Source organism: Sceloporus undulatus, chromosome 10 (genome assembly GCF_019175285.1).
Source record: "Sceloporus undulatus isolate JIND9_A2432 ecotype Alabama chromosome 10, SceUnd_v1.1, whole genome shotgun sequence".
NCBI lineage: Eukaryota > Metazoa > Chordata > Lepidosauria > Squamata > Phrynosomatidae > Sceloporus > Sceloporus undulatus.
In genome coordinates this window covers 3,395,653-3,416,848 of record NC_056531.1, presented here as the reverse complement: position 1 = coordinate 3,416,848, position 21,196 = coordinate 3,395,653, and the positions used below count along the sequence as shown (strand labels likewise).

Sequence of the window (21,196 nt, the reverse complement as noted above, 5' to 3'; positions counted from 1 at the left end):
AGACTGCTCCCAAGACAGGGAAACTAGTAAAAAAAGAGCCTCTTAGCAACTTTAAACTAACAGAACTTGGTTATTTAGGCTTTTGGCAAATTAGCTGAGGTTCTGCCATAAGTTAGGATACAAGATAATGTTTTCTGCCTGCTTCTTGGTATTAGTTTGTTCAAACTAAAAGTGCAGTTGCAACAGTGTGTGTGTATTACCCCAGGTTGCCTTTTCCCTCCTCTTTGACAGATTAGTTGATGTTAAAGTGTTGAGGCTTACTCTTTGAAACTCACTGGCTTTTGACAAGAAGTACTCTTCAGCCTTTGGTTTAGGTTATTCATCACGCATGTCTCCGGGACATTTGATATTGCCTGATGGTCCATAACCCAGACACTCCACTGCTAGTTGCCATTGTGCATGGTATTGCAGGGTCTCCCTAGCTAACACTCCCAGTAAAATACCATGCATTGCATTGAATTCTATGCGTTGACACATGGCAGCATTGGATCTGTATTGTTTCTACTAGTTTGATTGCTTAATAGTTTCTCCGTGATGTTAGGTACTTTGAATGTTGTTTTTGGTGGTCAGTGTAGAACTGTATACAGTATATTGATACTTGCAAGAGTGGCTCTGAAACGGTTAATGTAACCACTTGGCAATAGAGAAACCTGAATAGCTTCTGGTTTTCTAGACCACATTTCACTCTAGTTATATCGGAGGAAACTGTGGCTGCCCATCTTGACATTAGTCTCTGGAAAGGCAAAGCCTCTTTTGAAACATCTGAGTTTTGGAGATACCCACTTGGGGTTTAAACCAAATCGCAAGGCTCTTGGCCAGACCTTTTGACCTAATCTAGAAAATTTCCCTGTATTCTTATCTTACCTAGTGATTGTTTCATAGGGGACATATGCGTTCTGGAATATGATTCATTTGTTCCCTATAAAAAGTAAAGTTTGAAGGGAGGAAGACAGAAGTTCTGATTGTCCACTATTGCTTTCTTTTGGAAGATGAGGTATTAGTGGTCAGATGTACTCAGCAGAGCATTGTAAAATGCTGTAGTATCAAATTGTATTTGCCATTAAATCTCCCAGTAGTGAACTACAAACACATTAGTTTCATTTATTTGTCCAGCTCCAGCTGGACCCTACCTTTGGAGTCATAGTGGCCAACTGCAGAGGGATGGAGGTGTTGAATCCCACCTGTGCTTTGCATCTTCTTCAGCAAATGAAGGTAACCAACCATTCCACTAGAGAGCCAGCTTCATTTGCTTCTCATTCCATTAACGCTCCTCTTAGTCAAAGCTGTAGAGCAGCTCCCTGGGTTAACTTGCTTACTTTCACTGGACACAATGGATTAGATAGGTATATCTCTGCTAAGGTGGTTTTGGACAAGTGGGTATCGGAGCGACTGGATCCCTAACAGATTCAGGGACAGTGACCATTTCTGCCCTCCTTTTAAGTGGGCACAGAGTGTGGATAAATCCAGTTCCTTGGTAGCTCCTTCTTGTAGTCTGAGAAAGAAAAGGTGGTTACTTTCCACAAAGGCCCATTCTAGACCACTGAGGGGACATCCAGGCCCAGGTGCTATCAGGTGGAACATTGTTCTGGTCTTCTTGTTAGACTCTTTGTGATCTTTTTGCGTGTCCAGCTAAGCCGTTTGCTCAGTGGGTTGCTGCTTTTTAAAAAAACAGTGTTCTTGCCTGAGTGTGACCTCTTGTCTTCTGTGACTATAGAAAGAATGGGAGAAAGGGCTAGGATTTCTGTTCTTGGTCATGTCATGGCCCTGTCTGACTTGGGTGGCAGTGCAAGTTAACTATTCCTGGATGCCTCCTTGGCAGCCTAGAATGGATTTTCATAGTAGCTAACTATTCCTTGACCTTTTTGTATGAAGATTTGCAAATATGTGTTATCTTTTCTGTGCATGGTGTTTTTAAAAGCCATTAAGACACCCATACATACTTCTTTGAAGTGAAGGAAGCCATGTTTCCCTCACAGGGTTTTCTGGGAAGGAAATAGAGCCACTTTTTAAAATACCACCGTTTTAATTGTCTTTTCTAAAAGCATAGAGAGAGGTTTGTGGTAAAGCAGAGTTACCCAATATACTTGGTTGACATTATCCATAGCCTGTTTCTTTGTTTGTACCTTGGGGGGGGAATGGGTTTTGCTGCCTTAGAGGGAGCTACCAGCAGATGTGCAGGAAGATTTTTCAGGGGGGTAGAGATAATATTCTGTAGGTTATAGTATGTAAGTGGACCTATATTTGTTGGAACATGGAGTAGGTAACTTCAGTTCTAGTGAAAGAGGATGGCTGTGTGTGTTTAATCTCAGAACAACCTTCTGGATATAGGGGGGGGAAAACCTAGATTTCTAGCAAAATTACTCTTCTTTCCGAAAGTAGAACTATTCCTAATGTAACAAGATTTGGTAAAAGTTTCCTTTGTATATTGTACAACCGATGAGAATGTGCTTTAAAAGCAAGCTTCAGCGTCGAAAGCTGTTCACTTTCCTTGACACATTGGCTGTTTTTATAAAATAATGACTCCAGAAATGCAGCGATTACTCATTAAAAAAAATTCTAAATTTTGTACAAATGTTTGTCTCTGACTTCATGACTCGACAAGGTGTGTGTGTTTATATATATATATATATATATATATATATATATATATATATATATATATATAATCTCCCCTATGCTTTTATTATTGCTAGAACTAGTCACTTTAGGGAGATGCAAAACAGAAGAAGAGATAACTCTGGCTGAATGTCAGAAGACAGGATGTTCGGTAATAAATATCCTTATTTTCTCAAGCACTGCACAGCACTTCCAAACCCCACACACCACTTGATGTTTTTATTGCTTATGCACAAGAATATCAGAAACCACTTTTTTGCTGTTCAAAAATGTAACAAATAGAACAAGACAGAGGACACTCAGCAGTTTGACATTTTTCTTGCAGTGGTTGTTTGAACAACAGAACACAAGAGAAGGGCCAGGCTGCTGGCTTTGTGGCATTTTGGTCTTATTAGTCGCAGGCACGGCTGGAGCATGAGTTAATAGCCATAGTTCCATTGCAGGAAAAGCCTTGCCCTGCTACCATCCTATACATACATGACAGAAATGAAGAAAGTTCTCTGCCAGAGAACTTTAGAATAACCAGAAAGAGGAAAAGTCGGGCACAGCTTTCTGCAGAAGTAGAACCGCTCAGTAGTTGCATTTCATAGAACTCTGGCCTGCTCAGTTGGAAGAGGAGAGGCTCAAAATATTAAGGGGGTCTCTACTCTTCTCCATTACTTCCAACACACATATCTCTTGTTCCCACCATCTAAAATCACTACACATAATGAACAATGACATACACAATATCAAGTAGTGAACAAAACACAACACTGAACAATGTTTCAGGTAACTAACTTTAATAAGCTAAATTGTTTTCTTAAAATGTAATGGTTTGGTTCGTAAGATGTTCTCATCCGTGGCCTAGATCCAATTGCTACTTCCCAGCTAGAGCAGACCCACTGAGTCAATGGGATTTACATGAGTGTTAGCTTACCATGGTCCCAATAAATCAATTGTCTCTACACTAATAAGTTACAAACTCTTCACTCCCCAAAATTAAATATATGGTGCTTCAGCTCCCTCAGCGTTAAACCTGACATGAGCCACGCAGCTGCTCTTTGTATTTTACTCCTAAAATAAGATTTAAAGGCTCTTAAAAAACATTGTAGCATTTTATTTTATCCTATGTATGAACCCTGTTCCTTTTTTTTAATACATATGATTGACAGTCTAAACATTTTGAGAGTTATCATCCCGGGGAGAGTACCTTACCCAGCCTACACCACACATATTACAAAGAGAAATCTGAACAGCCTACTTTAAAAACAAATTTCACATTTCTTTAAAAATCTCCCTAGTACAGTAACAGATGCACCAAATTGACTTCCCCTTCAGAGAAACAAAACAAAAGACACAACCTCAGAAGATTCCTATTGCTTATAAATAACGGATGTCAGCAAGATACAGTTTGTTCCTCAAATCCATTTCTTTCGCCTTAGGATTTTTTTCGGTCTTCCCAGAGGTAACTGGCTGCCTATCCTTGCTTTACGAAAGCAAATCTGTTCTAAAACTAGAGAGCAGGCAAAGGTGACAAACTTAAAGCTGCCGTGTTTTTCCAACTCAGGTAGCAGGAGAAACGTTTTGGGATAAAGGCAATGCCAGACAGAAGGCAACTTGGGGATTTCTCCGGTCAGTTTCTGTTTAAAACACAGACATTTAATGGTATTGGAATGTCTATACTTCTTCAGGAGGCTTCCGGATTGCCCCCCCAACCCTTCGAAAGGCAAATAGGTGCGCCTGCAAAATCTTAGCCCTCCACCAGAAATTTAGGTTGCAGGGTACCAGCAGAAACACAGCAGGCAATACTGTCTGAATCTCTCAAGAAGAGCAGGAAACCTCAACTCCCAGGCAGAAGCTGAATCCGCTGGTTCCTTTCTTCCGTGGTCAGTCATGGAAAAGCCACACTTCAGAAGTTGACAACATGGGCCTGGTAAACACCGTCCTCCTGCACCAACTACAAAAGAGGACAGGAATCAAATACATTTTAATTCGCTATACAGCCGCATCCCACAATCGTGTTCAAGAAAACATGTTTTTGTAATTCTATCAGTCAGATATTCTATCCAACTGCATATTCTACCGTTCAATTATTCACATATTCTATCAACTGCATATTCTATCAATCATATATTCACATATTGTATCAGTCACATATTCTATCAATTAGGAATCATGTCAGAACCGATTCTTCTCAAAAGAACCTCAAAATAACTGCTACCAAAAAACTCCGGTCTTTTTGCGTTTGCTCTGCTTTATTTCCCCTGGAATCGATCAAATGAGGATCAGAATCGATTTCCAGTGGGAACTAGGGACATATACCCCGAATCAAGAGACAGAGCTTATCGTAGTGGGAACGACCCCAGCAGTTACAACACTGTAAGTCCAGCTCTGTACAGTAATTGCATCTACTTCTCTTCAGGTTGTGCTGGAAAGGAAAAACCATTTTGGATGTGATTTCCACAGTAAGTCCTCCTAGTATGAATGCAGCAAAGTGGTAATGCATTTCAGCTTCTCATAATACTGTATAATGACATAATAATGTCATTTCGAGCCCTGATGGCTGAAAATGGGCCCCTCCTTTTTAATCTCAGTGGGAGCATACCTCATGGTCTGGCTTGAGTGCATGGACTGGCTTCTGAGCCACCGGCGGTTTCTTTGTGCTTGGTTTGCGGGCGGCGGTTGGTTTTCCTCCATCAGCATTCTCATCATAAATGCCAGCCAAAGCGTAATGCTGCCTCCTCAATTCGCCAAGACGATGCCGCTCATTCTCCAGGGTCTTTTCCAACTCCAGCACCTTCACCTGCAAAATAAATAAATAAAATATTTGAGAATGAGTTATCAGGTGCGACTGTGGCATTTCTCTAAGCTATCATGGAGTTTAGGGTTTTGTTTTCTCTTGCAGTATTTTCACTCTTCTCTAGTTGCCTTGGTCACATATTATCAAGATGTCACAACGACCTGCATGAAGTAGAACATATCTGCCTTTGCCCTCCAGTTCTGCCATCCTCACGTGGCAGAAGTGAAAGAGATGTTTTTGCCCTTTCGCTTGCCTCATCTTTTATGCTTGAAACTGCTACATAAAAAGAATTGGAAAAAATCACCTCCCTTACTTCATATTCCACCTTGTTTGTGGAGTTTGCATACCCTTTACCCCGCATTTCTGTAACTAAAATAAAATACATTTTCCCCAATCCATTTACCCCCTTTCACCTTCCCTAGTTACCTTAGGCCACAGCTCTGTAGCCTTGTACTTCCGAAAGAGCCATGCACATGTTAATAAAATGGGTTCTTAGTTTTATTAAAAACTATATCAGGAGTACACAGCATGTAGTCATGGGGCCCTATGCACTGCACATCCATATTTTTTAATAGCTAAAAAGGATGAATTCCCTCTCCTGAAAGCCTCTAGGAGCAGGATTTCACCTTTTGTACAGGTTGCAAAGGACCTGCACATTCAAAATGTCTGTTTTTCAGAAGGAGAGTTCAAACCATTTGCAGCTTGGGGGGCAACCATACGACTGATTCCTACACACTGGTTGTGGATATTGAGAGTTGTAGTCCTCTCATCTTCAGCTTGGGAAAGGCTGGCATATTCTTCCACAGTCACTTTTCAAAGACTAACCTGCGTCTCCATTTCTTCCTTCTTGAGCTTGATCAAGGACATCCCCGAGAAATCCATAGTGTCTGATTGAAAATAAAGAAATGTGTTACAGAAGCCACACAACATTTTCTTTGAGGGGACATTTGTAGAGGTGTGAATAAAAAACAAGCAACCTCCATGCACTGCTGGACTAAATCTATCCCTCATCCCAAATGCCTTCAAGTGTTCTTGCTTCCAGCAGGAATGTTAAGCAACACAGCATGGAACAGGCTGAATGCACATGCAATTTTAAACTGAGAACACATGCTTTCACAGATCTACCACCAGTGTCCTCCTTTCTAAAAAATTTAAGCACGTGTATTGCAATGCAAGAAAGTTCTACATGTATCTCTAGAAGATTAATGTGAGACCAGGCATAAACCTTAGCAGTCATACAGGGTCAGAAACCACTTTTCTTGCACTTTGCGTGAACACACTCTGACAAAATTACAGCAGCAAGCCACTCTAACATCCGGCTATTTCTTTCTAAGATCAACAAGTCTAGTTATATCTAAGAGCAACAAGACTAGTCATGGCAAGCATGTGGCATAGTAAGCGGATGTATTTCAGGAAGACTTGTGTTCAAATCCACATTCAGCCAAAAACCCTGCTGAAGGACCCTGTCACCGTTCTTCAGCCCCACAGAGTTACTGTGAAGATAAATGGGGAGTAGGATGAGGAAACTACTGGAACAGAACAAATATACTATTATGACTCCTTTTTTATCTTACTGTTGTTATCTTCACACTCCCTTCCTTAATACTTTGGCAAGCCAGCAAACAACTGTTCCAATGAAAGCTGTCAGAAGGACTTTAAGAAGGGATTTGTAAGACCGAAATTTGCCTCTTCCCCGTGTTCCTTCCAGAGATACACACGAGTGTCTCACCTTTGTCTTCAACTTGTTCCTGTCCCGACTTTGTCGAAGCCACTACATTGGCGGCCATCTCATTAACGGTGCGAGAGCATTCTTGCAGCTTGCCCAAATTTCTGCTGTGCTTCTCTGCCTTCACCTGCCATTAAGTAGATAACGCTTAACATTTGCCAACGTTAGGGAAAACAGGGAGTTCAGTTGTTACTTGACTAGACTGAAGGGCAGTTTGCCAGTCCAGTGTAATCCTTTGAACACTCCTTTTGGGCCAATGGTTTTCAAAATTAAGACCAGGCATGTGGACAATTGCAAATCACTCAATGAAAGCACAAAGAACGCAGCATCCTGAAATCTCAGGTTTCCACTGAGAAAAACAATGCAACTTCACAGTGTAACTGTTGTTAGGAAAAGGATGCCTCAAACCGTACCCTTCTTCCTTGTCTAGTGCCCATCTTTGAAGCCATTTTACAGAAGCAAACAGCATGTCTGTTTTTGGATTTGGTTTTGGCTCTTGATCTTGCATGAGACAAACTATGCAGGCATGGCAAAAAAGCTTTGTAAAGAATTGTGTGGTGGAAGAGAACTGTGTTTAGGGTGCTTGCAAATGGATAGTTCTTAACACAACAAACCTGACGGACTTTGTGGAGCTATTACATCTAACAAATTTTGTAACAAAGAAAACAGAAACAGCAGTGGGAAAAACACAGGGGGATTATGAATGGAAGATATCACTATTTGTGGAAGGTGGCCTGTCAAGGTTCTTTGGGTTCTCAATATGATCCCCGCAACCTCTGACACTTGTCCAACACATCATCCTGTATATATGTACAGACATAAATCTCTGCTCTGTTTAAAAAAAACCCAAAACACAGGATGGGAAACACTTTTTTTAACCTGAGACTTTACCTTGGAGGCAGCTACCAGCTGAGCTGTGCTGGCTGCAATTTCATGCGAACAGACAATCAGCTCCTCGTATTTTCCTGTGTGTAGGACCACTTTGTCAGCAGACTCTCTGAAACAAATTGGGGGGGAGGGAGGAGGAAACGCAGCCCAAATTAGAGAAACTAAGTGGATGCCTTTTCTTCGCAACCCACATAGTTTGGCATGCACATTTGTTTCTATGAATAATAAAGCTGGCACCTTGGAGAAGAAAGATGAGCAGTCTAGATACCTACACAAGCTGAGTGGCTCCCCATCCAACCGCCTTAGAAGCCGAGATGAGTCCCTCAGTCCATCGGGAGTTCTTAGCATAGAATTCCTGTGGTGTTGCTGCTCCCTAGTGTTCCAAGAGAAAGATGACACGTCTGTTCAGCATGTAAACAGAAAACACAAAAAGGGGCCTAGAAATCACACTGTCTGACCTCTTCAAAGGCTGGAGGATCAGCCCACTCATCCTTCCAACTTATTGCTAGCTTACTCTTAAAGCCCATGACTCCCCCAAGGTCCTCAAGGATAGGTTTTCCCAACCTACTACTACCAGAGTTTATTTTTTCTAAGCGGGGAAAAGAATGCCTGGCCCATGGGCTACATATGTTCAAGCCCTAGGGGACAACCAAGCACCCCCCCCAAAAAATTCTTATTTGAAGAAAAGCTATTGGGGAGGGTCTTTGCCCCCAACAACTCCCTTGGAGGCATAGGGACCACATTGTTGTGCCCTGTACCATTTTAGGTCCAGGAGAAACCTTTTTCTAAATGGAAAGTGAACCAAAAAAGGAGTCGCCTGGGCCTAAAACTGTCCAAGACGGCCAGAAACCTGGCATGCATGCCCCCCCCCCCCAGACCACTAGTGAGGCACTCAGGGCAATACAAGTGGAGCCAGTGGGGGAATGCATGCCTTCAATGCACCCCCCAAGAAACAGGAAACCTTTGGGTGTCTTTGACGGCAATTCTCAAAAGCCCCTACCGTTGGCCCTGCTGACTGGGTCTTCTGGGTGCTAAAGCCCAAAACAACTGGAGGGCTAAAGATTCCCCAGCCCTTACTGAAGATGTTTGAGTATTGAACCTGGAGCTTTCTAAATGCAAGCAGATCCTCAATCACTATGTTTCAGGGTGGGAAGAGAAATGCATCCAGTAAGGTTGCTGAATTGCAAGTTGGAAGGTCATCCAGTCTAACCTCTTGCCGATGCAGGAAAGCCACTATTAGAGGAACCTGCTAGTACAGTATGCAAAAAATCTAACTGATTCATAGCAACCTAAACAAAACATCCTTGCGTAAAGGTACGGCACAAAAGGACAGACAACAATAGGTGGGGCCAGGATTTCCAAGGCCTCCCCTTTTTAAACAAAGAGGAAGACCACAGGCTCCACATTAAATCTCACCCTTCCACTTTCCACAATCTCCTTCTGCAGATTTGTAGATGTCATCACAAGAAGTCTGATAGCCTGAAGGAGATGAAAACAACAGGGAATGGGATTTAACAGAAGGACTTGTTTATACTTTATACTTCCAATACAAGAAAGCTCCCACCCTGTCAGAAAACTTCCAAAGTTGCAGTGCGATTCTTAGTGGTAACATTAACTTCTAATAAGGTGTCCTGGCTGTCTAGGGATCTGACTAAGCAGGCAAAGTAAGATAGCCGCCCGCCATCCTGCCATCTGGCACCAGACAGGTCGTCCTCCTCAACTTAGCAGGGGCTTAGAATAATTTAAAAGGCACTTACCTTCATCAGGTCTGTGCAAGAATTCAAGATCCTGTGGGAAACCAACAAACAGGTGTTTAAAACCTTTAGCGGGAATTATTAAGCCCTCAACATTTGGAAATCAACTTTTCCAAGAAAAATAATGGAAGAAAATGCAGAAATTGCACAGCATAATTTGTAGGAGCACAAAGGACATGTCTCTGGGAGTCAATAGAATTCAAATCTATAGCCGTGTTAGTCTGTAGAATCAGTATATAGAGAGATACTGTAGCACCTTTGAGACTACAAGCTCTCTCTGCATACTGGGAGTCAGTTTTAACCGCCTTTCCTTAGCATGGCTTCTCCCAAGGACTCTTATGCTGAGGCACGCTAATAGTATTAGGAAAATCTACAAGCTTATCACAGCAAGATTCAATATTAAAAGCTTCTTTTTGTCCAGAGGTAACTAAGTCTTGATGCTTCTGCATCCAAAGTACATACGCTCCCACCAAAACATCCATCAGGTACACGCAAAGTCCCACTGCCAACCCACTTCTTGGCTCACCTTTCATTTACTTCCAGTTTAACTCCAGAGCTCTCTATTCTGGCCTGATTCATCATTTCCTGTAATAATAATAAAAAAGGAAGACAACTGGATTCAAGGAGATGTCACTGAGCCAGGCCCACAATAAGAACAGAATCACCATCAGTGTAAGGTGGAGGAAGACTGTTGGATCAGACAGTGGCCCATCTTTTCCTATTTCTGGCCAAACAGGTGAGTCCAGGAAACCATTAGGTAGGACAGGTGGTGTGCTCTGAACTGGAATTCAGAGGTATACTTCCTCTACACATCAGAAATGTATAGTGAAGTTCTACCACAACTACAGTGGGCCCTTCACATTCCCTGGGGTTAGGGGCACAGGACCCCTGTGAAACTGGAAAATCCACAAATAAAAAAACCCATTGTTTTTAATTGAGAACACCTTTCTAGGATTCACTAGGTCCTCCACTGCAACTCTATGGTCAACATCTGCCAGAATTTGACCACAGAATTGCACTGGAGGACCTACAGATGCCTAGAGAAGTGTTAATTCTAGGAATCTTTAGGTTCTCAAGCGCGATGTCTGGTGGATGCTGACCACAGAGTTGCACTGGAGGACCTAGAGACTCCTAGAGGGAACATATTAACCAAATGTGCAAATAATCAAATCTGCAAAAGTCAAAACTGCAAATGTGGAGGGCTGATTGTATATCCAATCACCCTCTAAAACCATCTGATGGAGATGTTAAACACCACATTTTGTGGCTCCAATTACACACACAAATTTGGTACCATGTGAAGTTCTGTGTCCCTTTGCGCTTTCCCAAAGACAACTGGAATGACGGCTAGTAAAGGAATTACAAGGGGGAAGGGGGAAAGAAATCAACCAGGTCATTCATCTCACCTCTATCCTCCTGACTGCATCTTCAATGGCAGCTGAAGTAGAGGCCATCTCTTTGTCAACCATGTCACCCAGTTCTTCCTGCCGGATATCTAAACTTTTGGGCCTTAATTCCTGGCCAGAAAGTAAGAAAAACAGATTGATGCAGGGCTGGCCAAAAACATTTTGCTTCCTAAGGGAGAGCAATAAATGGTGCCCAAATTAAACCAAGGTACGTAACTACCAAAGATAGCCAAGTTACTCTGGTGTAAGAAACAGAAAATGACACAAGCATCTCTTCTACTCCAGTCCACCAAGACTAGGTTGGCAACTGTGAGCCAGAGGACTTTTTCTTCAACTGCCCCTAGACTGGAACAACCTGCCAGAAGAGATTTGACAGCTGAATATACTGTCTGAATTTAAAAGACTATTACAGGCCAGTCTCTTCCGGTAGGCTTACCCAGATGATTTTTAACGTGTGAATTTTAAATGATAAATTTAAAATGTGGATTGCCTTAATGTGTCCTTTTAAACTGTATGTATGTTCTTTTAAACTGGTGTGTATTTTAACTGATGTGGTGTGTCTCTTAATAGTTGTTGTTCCTGCCTCGATCCATGGGGAGAAGTGGAAAAGAAATAAATATTAGTAGTAGTATTCTGATATGTGGCACTAAAACTAGAACAATGTTAAAAAAACAATAAATTTTCTGCCCTTTCATGACACCCAAAATCTCTGGCCTGGGGTTACTACTTCACTTTCTCTAATGGCAGAATTGGCCATGGGCTGAGGACTCAAAAGCAAAGCTTGGAACAAATGTAGAATATAGCTGGAGCTCATGTATGAATTATGGATTTATTTGTCCTCTTAAAGAAACACCAGTGTTACTATCTGTTTCAACCTCACCACCAGGGCCACCATGAGGAAGGGGATGACAGACATCATCATATTCCCCATAGATTGATCATCACCAAAGACCTCAGATCTGTCTCTACCTGTCCCAGTTGAAGAAGACTCTGTAGCATCCTCCTCACGTCCCCTGGATCTGCTTTCTGGAGAGACTGTTTGTCTTTAAGCTTGTTCAGATAGTCCAGACTCTGCTGCCCACAATCCCTGCAAGTTTCAGTTAATTCTGGCAGAAAAAGAATAAAAAAAGAATGAACAAAAAAGGAATGTTAAATATAGAAGGGTAGAAGAGGGTAGAGGACTGTCCAATTGAGTTTATGTTGAGTTTGGATCAAATTCCATGTTTTATAATCGCTACTCAAAGTCCAGACCTCAATCCCATCCAAATATTGTGGCAGGAACTGAACTAAAGTAGTTCTGTAAGGAGGAACGGGCACATATTCCATCAGTTTAGAGGCTTCATGAAGCAGCCATCATCTCTGAAGAAAGGAAGCCTCCTCTGAAATCATCTTGGCAGTTACAGGGTTTTTACTACTTCAAATAAAAAGATTCAGCTTTAAAACCCTGCTGCTTCTTGGATTGTACCTCTTCATACTACAGGGTTGGTGATATTATTTTTGTATGCTGCAGCTTGATAAAATAAAATTAAAAATAAAACACTATTGTCATTTACTTACTGTCAGCATGGTCTGTGGGTGCAAGGTGGGAAGTTGCACTGCCATTCACAATAGTGTCCGCAGTCAGGTGGGCAAACTGGGCGAGAGCACCAACCAACGCAGTGGCATCTTAAAGACAAGGAAAGAGAGGAGTGGAAATCCATGAGAAACACAATGGGACTGCCCATCTCGATCTAGAATACTGGGTGAAAATAATTGTCTGAAAAGTCTGGCATTCAGTGAAGTGACATTTTGTAATGTGGCAAAATTGCACACAAGTTGCAGTTTCTATTTAGTTACACTCATCCCACAAGCATAGACGCACATGAAGAAATGAGAGGAGGGTCTGAGGAGACACAGCTCCTTTTTGCCTGCAACACCAGGGACCTACACTCTCCATCCTCTGAGGGACAGGAAAGAAATGTGGCAGCAACCCAGTAGGCATTACCTGCCATGTTGGTCAGGTACTGCCCATGTCCCCTCTCCAAGGCATTTATCGATTCCAGAGCCGCCTGTGCCCGACTGATGAGGTAGTCTGCAGAGGGAGGAATGAAGACAAAGATCTGTGAGGGAAGCAGAGACTGGAATCTTTTGCATTCGATCCAGTGGAGCTGCTGTCCCATTACATCTGGAGAGTCACACCTGCACCATCCCTTTTGTAGCCTCCTGGAGCCATACCTGGTGAGCTGGTACATCGGATGTGCAAGGGATCGTCCAACTTGGCAACAGCGTCCTGAATGATGGTCTCAGCCTCCTTCACAGTCCCCTGCAAGATGCTGAACTGGTCGTCCAGGAGCTTCTGCTGCAGATTCTGCTCCTGGTTTTTCTGGGTGGGGTGCACCAAGAGTCTATGAGAGAACACGCCTTTCCTAGGTCCTACCATTCCCTTCCTTTGCCATCCACTCTGGGTCAAAGGGAGCCTTGAGACAAGCTCGCTCACTCTCACCCTCCCTCATTTGTTCTTGCCAGTCAGCTTGCTTCCCTGTTTCTGCCTTTTTTGGACTACAAATGCTGGGAGATGTAATTTTCTTTACAAAGGAATTTGCCTACCCCATCCAATGCCCTTCTTCCACTGCTGAGAAAAGCTTTTCCATGCTGAAACCCACTTCCCCAGTACACCCTCAGTACCTTTTCCAAGAGTTTCCCCTGCAGCTCCTGGACTTCTTTTACTCTCTTCTCTGCTTCCTGGCTCAACAGCAGTTCCTTCTCTTGGATCAGGCCCTTCGTGGAGATGAGCTCACATTCCTTTTCACTGACCAATTTTCTCAATGTGTCTTTCTCAGTTTGGAGGGCTTCCAGCTGGCTGTTGAGGTCGCAGCCAACCTGCAGATCATACATTGGCAATGGGGGTGGGGGCACACACAAGGAATGAATTGGCTTGACTGCTTGCTACTTCCATCTCTTCCCACCCTCTCCATTATTATATTATATTACAGTAAACCATACCACTCCAAAAGAGAAAAATGACAAATTTGGGTGGAGGAAGACTTGAGATGAACTTCCTCCATCGTAATTGTCTGGTGCTAAGATAATGCAGTAGAACTGACAGGGGCATCTGAGCCACAACACAGGAGATACTTTTCTGGTCAAAGAATATCTGCACCGGTTTAAACAGCACATTCTAGTTTCTATACCTGTTCAAAGCATGTCACAGCCTGTGCAAGGCAGGCATGGATTAGTGGTCAGGGATGCGGAAGAGCACCACTTTAAGATTTTAGAGTTCTGGGCCCCCACACAACTGCCTTTGCTTTCTCGTTGCGTACCTGCTTAGAACGGTTCAGTGACTGCTGAAGCTGGCCCAATTCCTCCTTCTTGGATTCAAGTTCTCTTTTCACCTGTTCCATCTGCAATGTCTGATCTTCTAACTATGTAAAGAAACCACAGAGAGAGAACACACATTACGTAAATCCCACAGAGATAGGTCACTCATCATTTCCCTGCTGCTACTCCCTTTCTAAAAGAAGAGGCTGGTGCTGTTTCAAACACATGGGCTGTTGATAAACCAATGCAACTGCAGGAGCATCTTATTATATGGATATATTCATTCAATAAATAAAACCTTCATGTTCAAGTGATGTTTATCCCCTGAATATCACTGCAGGGGATAAGCAACACAAAATGACTATCATCTGTTTATGAACTCCTAAAGGGCCTCAGGTCTTACCCAATAAGACAGCCCTTGTGTTAAGGATAAGATGCCAAGAACCAAGGGAGGGTTTAAACCTGGCTCTCTTATACCCAACATTTTGGTCACCAGGTAATATTCCCAAGTAGCCCTATGCCTTCAGCATCATACGTATTCCCGGATCAGAAATCCATCGGTCCAAAGCAGATTCCATTTACAGGTTTTGAAGTGGGGTAGAAAGTGGTCCCCAGCACAAGACAGACAAAGACAAGCTTGGTTCACAGAGATGTTGTACAACAAAGTTGCTTTAGTAGCAAAGGTGCACCTTCATTTCTGACTCGCGCTTCACTTGCTCCATCTGGAAAGCCAGCTGCTCCTTGACTCTGGCAACTTGCTCTTGGCTCTGCTGGGTTACTGTCAGCTGCTTAGCAGTATCTGCATTCTTGGGATAAAAAGACATTTTAAAAAAAAAGTATACACAGCTGGAAAAAGTAATCAGGAATCCACAGAAACTAAAATCCTTTCCCATTGATTCTTCTGCACCTTGTGAGAAAACTACTGCTGGTCAGCATTTACACCATTAACTGGAAGTCACTGGTTAAGAGCACGACTTACTCAGCATGAGAGCAACTGCACCACTGTCCCTTTGGGAAAGAGAAGGCACCCTGCACTTGCATCACTGGGACCCTCTGAGACAGTGCACCAGTTTGAATCCCTAGCCTTTAAAGAGCTTCTTCTTGCCTCCTCTCCAGTTTAAAAGTGCAAAGGCCATTTACTCAGCCTCTTCAACTGCATACCTTGTACACACAGTTGTTCAAAAGCTATATTCCCCACTGAAGCAAGTCTGGTACAATTAAATCCATCCTCTATCCCAGTATATTTATTTATTTACATCTTGACTTTCCTCCATGCAGTTCTAGGGAACATACTTGGTCCTCAAAACAATCCTGTGAGGTAGGCTTGAGAAAGAGTGACTGGCTCAAAGCTGACTGACCAGTGAGCCTAACTATCAAGTGATATTTCAACCCAGCTCTCCCTAGTCTTTATTCAACACTTTAACCACTACATCATACTGGCTACATGACACAGAATCTAGTGGTGGTAATGTACCATCAACATATGTAGGGGGAAATGCTCCCTGTCTGGAAGAGGTCAGTACTCCCTTTGAGACAATCAATGAGAAAGGTATTCTCTTCCCACAGCATCATTCCAAACCACCAAAAGAAAGTAGCAGGAGAGACCGCCATTACCTTTCTCAGAAGTTCTGCATGTGTGTTGATCAACTCATTGTGCTTCTCTTTCAGCTTTATGTAGCGGATTTCGGTAGCACTGGCCTTCTCTGACAAAAGGAAAGATGTCACATGTTGCTTTCAACCAGCTGTTTAACCCATACTCTGAAGCTACAATGTGGGATTGGGGGTGGTAACAATATGTGGTACAAAGGAGACCACCTTAGTGGAGAAGACTCTTAAACTGAGAATCCAACAGAGATCATCCACTAAAGCAGAATGGTGGGAGAACTGGGACAGAGGGAAGCAATACTTCAAGTGGAGCAGAGAATTCACTACCACATGATGCTTAGGAGCTCAAGGTTCCCTCAGCATTTTATAGCACAGTATACTGGATTTAACGTGTACACACATAAGTGCACAAACTCACTGGCTCACAGCAAGAGTGCTTCCACACGAACCTTTTATTATGCAACCGCTCTGCCCCAGCTGATGAAATTCACTGGTAGGCTTTACTGGTATCCAACTGATGGCTTCCACTTGTAACCTTCCCAAATTTTCCTATGAATTTCCCCCACTTTCATAAAAATTCAATTAAGGAAGAAAGATCCAATTCCTGGACTATGCCTTAACAGGTAGTATTCTGCCTGGAAGCACCCTTGGAACCTTCTAGATCCCTCACCCAGGGGTTCCACCTACTTTCTGCTTCCAAAAAGAGCCCTCGGCTCTTGTCTCCCTCAAGTTTGGCCTTCTGCAACCTTTCCAGCTCATCCCGGAGCTGCTCATTGTCTACCAGAGCCTTCTGCTTCTGCTTGCGCTGTTCTTCCACTTCTGCCTCCAGGCTGTTAATCTGAGCCTTCAACTGCGTGATGTATCTTTGAGCCTGACCACCAAAACAAGAGCACAGACACAACGTAATGCACATTTTTGCAAAGAAACAGAGCAAAAGTACACTGTGAGATCCTCCTGCTTTCATTCCAGCCCCAAACCCACCCCAAAAGTCTCATTTCAAGAGACATGTCAACAGTTTACTTCTTGGTGTCCAAAGAGGACATCATACCAATTGGGGGGACTCTATGCTTATAAATGTCAGTTTTGTTTTCATTCTCTTTAATTCTGTTTTGTATTTTAGGGTGGATGATACTACACTATGGTTTACTTGAAGCTTGGAAAAAAAATGTTTTTTTCACCACACAGAGTAGGGATTTCTGGGAACTGTGGACCAAAAAAAATCAGCCTTCAATTGATTCAGGGCCAATGGAGACATAGTGGGCTAGCCACATCCTTTGAACCACATGCTTGCCTGGTTCACACATGTAAAGAGAACATGGAGCACTTCTGGTTTTTTCACATGAAGATGGAGCAGGTTGTGTGTGTGGGGGGGGGGGGGAATCAATCCATCCGCTCCCCGCTCCTTCAAAGTGCTATATTGCTTCAAGCCCACCTTTCCTAGCTTGGCATCCTACAAACATATTGGGTTGTAACTCCCATCATCAAATATAAGCACAGCCATGGCAATGTGGGTGATGTAGTTCTGCAGGTGTACATGACCAATCTATCTCACTTGGAGTTAAATTACATGTATATCATTTCTTGCTTGGAGTTGCTGGCCAAGGAATTCTTAGAGTCATAGCCCAAAAGAGTAATTTTGCACAGCTCTGCTGGCAGTTTTATGTTGAGGGAGCCAATGTGTGAGCAAAATACATGCAGCATTTTCATGTCTAGTTTGGACTGAGTGTCGTAGGCCCTGCATGAACTGAGCAAAAGTTACACCAGTGGAAGGGCAGCCTCTTCAGCCATAATTTGTGGCTTCTGGGTTTTCAGCAGGCATTTCAACAAATTTCATCAAGATTTGAAACTTAAAAAAAAAAGAATTCAAAGATTCTGAGCTAAGGATTAATAGTCACATTTCATACCAAGTAGCATTTTCTGTACCCTTGCAGAACCATAGCACAGACATACAGACAGACCTCAATCTTACCTCTAGCTTAATCTTTTCTAGCTCTCCTCGAAGCAGATCAATCTCTTTCTTCAGATTTTCAATTTGGAGATCCCTGAGGATAAAGGAAGTAATGCTTAACCTGTGAGCTGGTGCTGAATAGCACTGAAGTGCAAATTACCACCAGATTTATGAAGTTCACAGGCAGCCTTCAGTCCCCATCCCACCCTCTTCCCTTTCCTGCATTAGCATTAAAGGGAAAACAAGTATGGAATACTTCTGTACAAAGCGTTAGCCAGAAAACAGCATGCTCTTCCATGATACTCCTTTCATCACCCTTGGCTCCTTAGCTTCTCTGCCCAAAGTTCTCCCTTTTGTGTGTGGGTTATGCTATTTTGTCTGTGCAAAAACTCATAGAACTGAGCTTGCGATTAGTATATATGACAATACTGACTCTCCCTTTAAAGGGTTCTTATGTGGATACATTTTTTTCCCTTGTATAAAATTCAAGTGCTATACAAATGCTAAGCCACCCTATTTAAAACCCTGGCTCAAAGCTTTCTGTCATTTTGCTGATAAAAACAACCTTACCTATCATCTCTCATACCATTGGGAGGGCCAAAAGTCTGCTCAAATATATCAGACACATTCTGCAAAAGAAATTTTTTGAAAAAATCAAATGGACGGACAGTGGTGAAGGCGTGCATCAAATGCAATACTGTATCTATGCCTTATATTCCCAAGGTTACAGGAAAGTGTTTACAGAGAGAAATATATATATATCTGTTTGATAAGTGCCTCATCAGAAAGTGAACAATTTCTCTAACACTCCTGTGGTTATTAAACACACATCTTTCTCATTTAGTCTCAAAGGCAGGATAACCAGACACTCTCCTTTTCCAGGACATGTCCTACATTTCCACCTTCTGTCCAGGAGGAATTTCATAATATCTTCCATTGTGAGGACGACTAGGAAGCATACATTTATTTTTATTAGTGTTTTTAGTTTTTATTTCGTGATGTCCTACATTTTTCTTGAATGCATTTTGTGATGCCTTCTGCTCTTTTGTGGTTAGGATATCTGGTCACCCTGCTCAAAGGTGCTACAAGATCCCTTTGCATACTGATTTTCCAGACTAACATGGCTAGGTCTTTGATTTCTACCACTTCTGAGGTTAATCATGCTTCTGAATATGCCCTCATGTGGCAGCACCAAGATACTACAGTAGTAAAAGGAGGCACCCTGGACATATCAAGAGAGTCACTCTCTTCTCTGAAGATGCCAGCCACAGATGCTGGTGAAACGTCAGGAATAAACTCTTCTAGAACATGTCCACATAGCCCAAAAAACCCACAAAAAACTAAATCACTCTCTTGCTTCATCAAGTCAGTGGACAAGCATCAGCAACCAGAGAGCAGCTTGTCAAAGCAAACACTTTTTAGAATATATTGCAATTACAATCCATTTCCATGGATTCTTTATCCACAGGTTTAACCATTCGTGGCTTGAAAATATAATATAATATAATATAATATAATATAATATAATATATATTCCAAAAAGTATACCTTGATTTAGCCATTTTGTATCAGGGACAACATTACACTATACCACTGTATATAACGGAACCTGAGCATCCATGAATTTTGGTATCCACGGAGGGTCCTCCCAGCAGATACCAATGGCCCACTGAGGAGTATATGAAAAAGATGTTTCCTTGTTGCTCAACATGTTCCCCTAGGCCAATGACCAGGACTTTGACTTAGCTATTTTCCAAGAACAAGAAGACATAGTCCTATTTTACTGTATTGTATGGAACAAACTGTGTGCGATGCCTTACCTGCTGCTCCATAGTAGGTGCTGTGCTGATCTCAATCAAGTTCTCTGGTTCTTCATCTTCAGGAGCTTCCTCTGGGATCACCACTACAGGCTTCACATGCTCTGCCAGAGCTGATGCCCGCAGAAAGTTGGGAGGGCTCTATTCGAGAAACAGTAAAAAGAGACACACATTAGCAGTGGGGAAAAAGACCAGAGTGCATCCCTAAAAACACAGGCGGTGGTTATTATTATTATTATATTTATTTGTATCCCACTTTCTCCCCAAACCTGGGACTCAGAGTGGCTTACGATTTAAAAGAACAGTACAATTAAAAACATACAAAAATTTCACCAATATTTAACTTGCGTGGTTATCAGAGCCCCAGAGAGTGGGCAGTCAGTCTCTCTACCACATCCAAACACTGCAGTTCGAGGAAGGGTTAGTCCCCCTTTCAGAAAAAAAACTGTATAACACAGCAGTACGAAGAAAAAAAGACAGTACCTCAGGCAGTCTTGGGATCTGGATAAGCCGCTTGAAATACAGCATGTCTGAGGCTCTTTTGAAAAAGTTTTTAAGGCTACAGGGAGAGAAAAGATTTGTCAGTGCAAAAGCCAAGAGCAGGGCAGTGTGCCTTTTCAGCAAAGCTTAGAACAGTTTTTTTATTACAACCCCCAGAATTCCCAAGCCAGCTTTTCATCTTCCCCTCAAATGATGCTTGAGACCTTATTACCTTTTCTCTACACAGAGGAAACTTGGTATCAAGATGGTCAGCCAGACTTTTACCCTCTAAGACCTTAGTTTTCTAGATCCAGATAACTGGGATGTCCAAACACAGACTGACAACCCCGTTTGTAAAATGGTCTCAAGGCACATTACCTGCGGAACTGTTCATGGAACCGGTCTCGGTGGCCTTGCAGCGTGTCAGCAGGCAAACCTGGGCAGCCAAGAAAAGAAAAAGGTCAGAGCCTTCAGCACACTAGGGGCCAGGATGGTATGCTCAAGTTTGGAACAAAATCTTAGGAAGATGTTTGGAAACCAAGCACAACTTGGTTTATACATATCCAGATGGGTCTTCACATGCTAGGTTTTGGAATGAAGTAGACAAACAGCATCTTCATACAGTGGAAGTATTCTAAAGGAAGACTCAAAAGAGCCTCTCCATGCTTCCACTGGTGATAATACATCTGTGCTGTTTAGAGACCACTGATATTGGATGTATCCACGATGCAGAAATGCAGTACAGTGCTCCCTCCACATTTGCTAGGTTTAAGGCTGAAGTATCCCCATGAATGTGGGAAAACCACAAATAAAAACCCTCTATTCTTTTCACCTGAGAGAAGCCCTCTGTATGAATTTCCAGGTCCTCCAGTGCAAC

General features: G+C 42.6%; 1 protein-coding gene across 2 annotated transcripts in view; it reads right to left on the bottom strand.

The window, feature by feature from the left end:
• Positions 1 to 3,381: 3,381 nt before the first annotated feature.
• Positions 3,382 to 21,196, bottom strand: part of HIP1R (huntingtin interacting protein 1 related) — a 48,601-nt gene continuing 30,786 nt past the window's right edge. The window contains exons 9-32 of one of the 2 annotated variants that reach the window (XM_042441782.1): positions 20,698 to 20,755; positions 20,323 to 20,398; positions 19,843 to 19,980; positions 18,593 to 18,651; positions 18,044 to 18,116; positions 16,762 to 16,945; positions 16,084 to 16,172; positions 15,159 to 15,275; positions 14,472 to 14,573; positions 13,837 to 14,031; positions 13,387 to 13,534; positions 13,157 to 13,243; positions 12,730 to 12,837; positions 12,142 to 12,278; positions 11,173 to 11,283; positions 10,293 to 10,351; positions 9,770 to 9,800; positions 9,429 to 9,491; positions 8,285 to 8,385; positions 8,016 to 8,121; positions 7,128 to 7,251; positions 6,224 to 6,285; positions 5,204 to 5,401; positions 3,382 to 4,555 (exon numbers count right to left, since the gene is read on the bottom strand). In XM_042441782.1, coding sequence (XP_042297716.1) covers positions 4,508 to 4,555; positions 5,204 to 5,401; positions 6,224 to 6,285; positions 7,128 to 7,251; positions 8,016 to 8,121; positions 8,285 to 8,385; positions 9,429 to 9,491; positions 9,770 to 9,800; positions 10,293 to 10,351; positions 11,173 to 11,283; positions 12,142 to 12,278; positions 12,730 to 12,837; positions 13,157 to 13,243; positions 13,387 to 13,534; positions 13,837 to 14,031; positions 14,472 to 14,573; positions 15,159 to 15,275; positions 16,084 to 16,172; positions 16,762 to 16,945; positions 18,044 to 18,116; positions 18,593 to 18,651; positions 19,843 to 19,980; positions 20,323 to 20,398; positions 20,698 to 20,755 — 2,474 coding nt within the window. In that variant the 3' untranslated portion in view covers positions 3,382 to 4,507. Of the gene's footprint in view, positions 4,556 to 5,203; positions 5,402 to 6,223; positions 6,286 to 7,127; positions 7,252 to 8,015; positions 8,122 to 8,284; positions 8,386 to 9,428; positions 9,492 to 9,769; positions 9,801 to 10,292; positions 10,352 to 11,172; positions 11,284 to 12,141; positions 12,279 to 12,729; positions 12,838 to 13,156; positions 13,244 to 13,386; positions 13,535 to 13,836; positions 14,032 to 14,471; positions 14,574 to 15,158; positions 15,276 to 16,083; positions 16,173 to 16,761; positions 16,946 to 18,043; positions 18,117 to 18,592; positions 18,652 to 19,842; positions 19,981 to 20,322; positions 20,399 to 20,697; positions 20,756 to 21,196 lie in introns of those variants that run through there. The other variant, XM_042441783.1, reaches the window with a different exon arrangement.